The sequence below is a fragment of the Papilio xuthus genome, unplaced genomic scaffold (assembly GCF_000836235.2).
Source record: "Papilio xuthus unplaced genomic scaffold, Pxut_1.1 DF827714.1, whole genome shotgun sequence".
NCBI classification, from domain to species: domain Eukaryota; kingdom Metazoa; phylum Arthropoda; class Insecta; order Lepidoptera; family Papilionidae; genus Papilio; species Papilio xuthus.
The window spans coordinates 5,861,933-5,867,129 of NW_013530935.1; the positions used below are offsets into that span (position 1 = coordinate 5,861,933).

General features: G+C 36.7%; 1 protein-coding gene across 2 annotated transcripts; it reads right to left on the minus strand.

Moving 5' to 3' along the window:
* Positions 1–714: 714 nt before the first annotated feature.
* Positions 715–4,975, minus strand: LOC106116815 (tipE homolog 3). 2 transcript variants are annotated; one of them, XM_013310843.1, is made up of 3 exons: positions 4,801–4,975; positions 1,684–2,535; positions 715–1,022 (listed from the first exon to the last, which is right to left on the minus strand). In XM_013310843.1, exons 2-3 carry the CDS (start codon positions 2,448–2,450, stop codon positions 971–973), a joined length of 819 nt encoding a protein of 272 aa, XP_013166297.1. In that variant the 5' UTR covers positions 2,451–2,535; positions 4,801–4,975; the 3' UTR covers positions 715–970. The 2 variants fall into 2 exon arrangements, with proteins under 2 accessions (XP_013166297.1, XP_013166296.1); XM_013310842.1 differs by lacking the exons at positions 715–1,022; positions 4,801–4,975 and adding an exon at positions 2,910–4,295 and having other exon boundaries at positions 2,449–2,535.
* Between the last annotated feature and the right edge of the window lie 222 nt (positions 4,976–5,197).

Sequence of the window (5,197 nt, forward strand, 5' to 3'; positions counted from 1 at the left end):
AAATCCTCTGATACATAGGAAAATGATACTTATTTTTAAAGCAATTAATATCAATTTCATAAACTTTACATTTCTGTCCTTATGCCGTTTTAAATAAAACTTATATTTTTGCCTTAACCTAATTCCACTGGTAGTTTAGCTGTATGAATATTACTGCAAAATATTTTATCTCTATAGAAGTTATTAAAATTATTATTACTAAATATAATATATAGATATATGCTTAATTTTTTTAAATAATAAATATTCAACATTAATAAATAACAATTATTATTATTAAGAGTAAATTTTAATATAATAATCTGTTTAGTTCTGATCGACATTGTTTTAAAAATCACAACTAAATAATGTAAAATTTCTAAAATAAAAAATTAGCGTTTGTTCTGTTTTTGCTTATAGGTACGTATCTTTTTTTAATTATTAGTGTGAAAGAAAATTTAAACAGCAAAGCTAAATTGAAATTATTACTAATTACATCATTTAAAATGCTAAAATATAACTAGAATAATATCAGCGTAGTTATTTTTTACACATATATTGTCTTAGCTAACATAATTTAGCAGATATACAACCTTAAAAACTATCCGGCCTAGTCCGAGTTTAGAATTAAGAGACGATATTCGACTTTTTTATATTTTTTCAATTTTACAAAGCAAAGCCTTTTTGCTTGAATGTTAAACTGCCTTTTGTTTTAAAAAGAAACGTTCCTTTGTTATCATTCGAAATTTGAAATTTAAAAGTTAAATTACTTTAAAAGACTAGATTCTGATAAGAATAAGGCGTTATTTTAATCAAATTTTAATTTTTAAAGCTTATTAATATGCAGAAAAGATTCGGTGGTCGTGTTGCTACCGCGGCTACGAGGTAGCTACGCCGCGGCTAAGCGGCTGCTACGGAACGCAGCGGTTCATAGCTGCGTGTAGCCCTCAGAGCGTGGAGAGGCGCGTCGCCTGGCAACAGTCGCTCGGCGTCAGAAGACGTCATCACTCGGGTCTTCGTCCAGCTCGCAAAGGAGCTTACTACTGCGAAAAATATAATGAAGAATATAAGAACATTAAAAGCACCTTGCAAGAACAAGGATGGCCAAGGCCATACCATATTTTTAAAGACCTACAGATTCGTCTAATAGATTTGAAAAATTATTATCGATAAATGTAGCCAGAATGTAGTAGATATTGTATTTCTAATCCAAAAAATGTGCCCCTATTCTAACTCTAGTATAACAAACAAAACAACGTTGCTGCAAAATGCAACTGCAAAAGTTAGAAATATAAACCTTCCTCTAAACCTTGAGCTCTATTGTTCGCTGTCTTCCAACAGTATTAATAAAAGAAAAAATTCTTTGTTACAAAATTCGCCTTTGTTCTTTGTACTTTTAGGAATATATATAAAATCTATTTCCAAAGTTAGTCTATCTATGTACAGTGCAATATACTAAAACAGACAGACCACTCTGCATAGTGCATATGAAGCTTTAACGTACTTCTAAAGACTACATACACTTTACAATTATACCAATAATTAGAACGATCCCCCAGTATACTTCAATTGCCTACAGACCCTGCAATATTATGGTACTTACTTACTATCCTTATAGCCAAATCAACAAAAAACAATCAATTTTCAATTGTAACATTTGAAAATAGTAAAAATCTGATATGAAATGTAGCTTAAAATACTTACTCCTCTTTGCTCGTGAATGACTCGGCGTGCACTCGCCTGTTGCAAGCTTTATTGCAGCACCGACAGTGCCAGTAGGCGAGCACACTAAGACTGAATACGAAGACAGTGGTCGGCAGCACCAATGCGAGGATCAAACCTCTCACCGTCGACTCCCATGAGTACCTTGCAACGACCAAATCTGGTCGCGTTAAGCTGTAATAACATGGGAAAATTTTCGGTGCTCGAGGTCCAGCGTAATCGCTTGCGAACACTGAGCAATTTACTCTCGGTGGATATCCACAGCCTTCGGGATTTATTAGAAATCGTAGATCTGTCTCGTCCCATTCAGTTGGTACCGGTGCTCCTTCCACAAAAGGTTTCCTTGCCAGATTTACTCGTATCTTATGACATTTTGTGTGCGCTGTGGTGCAACCTTCCCTGCACGATGCCCATGTACAGTTCGTTAATGTCTCCGCATGAACATGCTCGGAAACTGAACAGATTCCTGCTTCTGGTACGAATTCAGCGAGGATCGTCTGTATAGCCGGTTCCACAACGAACGGGATCAGAAAGAGGAAAGCGAAGACAGCGAGTATAGCTGATGTGCCGAGGCAGAGTGATGTGTAAAATTTAAATCTTTCGAAAAAGTGATTAAGTAGCTGCTCCCTTGTCGGCTCGAGTGGTTTAAAAGCTGGACTTCCCGGTCCCGCAGATTCTCCCATAGGTAAAGTAGACCTTTCCGACGCCGCTGGCGAGAGGCTGGCTCTTGATCTGCTCAACGTCGACATGAGGAAGGTTAAGGCAGTTAAAGCATTGAAAGCACTTAGTCGTCTCTTAATGAACTAGCCGGACCCTCACAAAGGAGGGGTACGCCTGGAAAAAGAGAAAAATTATATATTAGTACTTAAAACTTTCATTATCTACTAAGATATTGATTAATGTTTGAAATTAAATATACAAATGCTGTAAAATCATTATAAAATACATATTTCAAAAAATTTGTAAACAGATACAACTAATCTTTAACTTTATAACCCCATAAATATACACGTAAGTATATTTATTTCTACAGAAGTGTTTGAATAACTTTGACTTTAACTAAAGCCACGAAAAAATATGTCAAGGTCAGCACGAACAGCTTTCATGTAGGTGTACCTATTACGTGATTTTCTTCATTGTGCGCAAGCCTACTGCTTTAACCGATTTATTCGTGTCGTATATCATAATATTTAAACAAAGAAGCTCACGTGACTGATCTCAGAGGGGTGATACAGGATCGTTCGGATGCATTTGCATTTCAGCTTGACCACTGGCACAACCTTTGAATCTCATCTTAGCATCATCACCAACTTCTACGGTCTTCTGGCACAACAATAAAGTTATACACGAAACAACTACCAAGACAGTAGGTAAAACTAAAGCCACTAAGAACTGACGGAACGTAGCATCCAAATCGAATCTAGCTACAACTGTGTCCGGATTATTTTCTGTGTAAAAGCAAGGGAATCTGGCCTTCGCATTATGATCAGTACCATCACGACCATAATCTTTTAAAAACTCTTTGCATTCATCAGCGAGCGTGTTGACGCAACCCTCCAAATTGATCATCAGACGACTATCGTTGGCTAATGTCAGTTCGACTTCTGACGGAGCTATGAGACGATTCGGAGTAGCTCTCATTGTGTAGAGATACTGCAGATACGTAAAATTGGTCAAATCTGCGATATCAGCACGAGGTAGTAAGGCTGCGTTAATACAATCTACGGCGACTACTCCATTTGTTCCATTATGGACTGCGTGACATGAAAGCATTAGAACCTCCTCACCAGAATCTGTCCAGACTATATTACCGCCGTCTTCTTGTGCTAATTTCGCACATCTAGCTAAAAATACTCTGTCACCACTAAGTACAATAACATTCTTATTACGAGTCGGAATATCAACGCATCGTCGGTCACAATTATAGGGTGTTCTAATTTTTCTACAAGTTCCTCGATTACATGAAAATAAACCGTGCACGTCTATACATGTTATTTTGCCACGTCTGCCGGAACATTTTAACGGTGGGTCTGTTTCTCTGAAAGCGCATTCGAAAGCGTCTGTTATATTGATGCATTTTCCTTCGGTACAATTAAATGTTCCTGTCAGGTTACGACATTCGTCACGAATGCAGTGATATTTCTTGGCATTTTCTTGATCGATTCCATAACATGTTTTATTAGCAGCACTGCCACATTCGGCCAATAATAATGAGGAACCATTCTTTCTCACGTTGACATAGATTTGAATGCAAGCTCCGGATGTTTTGCTGAGACACCATTCACCACACGAACCCCAATCACAGTTCTCTTTGTTAACAGCTCGTGTAGTGGTACACATGATTGGTGTTGGATCGATTCCTGAAGCGATAGCTCGGGTATACGGCATGTATATAGCAACTGTCAGGTAAACGATAGCTACTGCACTCAGAACCGCTGTCATTTGACAAACACAGATCGTTCCGCATATTTTTTGATCTTGCGGCGGGATGATGAGGTCCTCGACGGGGGTCGGCTTAGGCATGGCGATGTGTTTCGCGTCCCCGCGCCTTCGCACCACTGACGTAGGGTTGCCGGTAACACGCGTGCGCGGTCGCGCGATCGATTGGGCGCAGTGCAGGCAGCCCTGCTTGAGCTATATTTTTTTTTAATTGATGTCAACGGCCGATCGCATAATGCCAGTAATAATTTATTAGAAATTATTTTTTAATGCTCTAATTATTTATTATTGCATTTTTCATAATGTTTTCGTTAATAACATATTTTTAATTTTACTGTTTATATTTAAAATGTTACATTTCTTACTTTAATTAAATAAGATTAGAAGAAATTAATAGCGATAATTTAATTAATTAGATGATTTTAGCCCAGCTATTCAGACGACAAGTCGAGTTACTGTCCGCGCACAATGAAGTTTAATCAGGAAATATCAAATTTGTTGGTATGTAACTGGAGTTTTCCTATTTCTTAAATCCAAACAAGTATATTTACTAAATATGACTGAATATACAAAAACGACTAACGACTTAGCTAAATGAAGATTTATAAATGTAAAATAAGCAAAAACATTTGACCATTGAAACAAAGTTTACACGCTTACCTTGTATATCACTTATCAATTCAACTATATTTATAATTCCACTTAACAAATACTATCACTTTTATCTCTCAATATAAATATACAATATAATTCGTAAATAAATCTAGATATTTCACTATATTTTGTATTTCAATACTGTTTTGCGACCCTCATATATGTTTTGCTTGGTACAGCAATGAAGTTGGCTATGTTTGCGACTGCGCAGTGCGCTCCGTGCCCGCCTGGAAGTGACTTCAAGGTTCACTGCATAGATTAAGTTACCTTCACGCTAAACTTCTAAAATTAAATCGTTGCGTCAAATTTTATACCCCTAGTATTCATAGGGTAGTTACTGTTAGGGTTTTTTATTAATACTATTCAAATGATTAAGTATTTGAAATTACAAACACAACAAAAA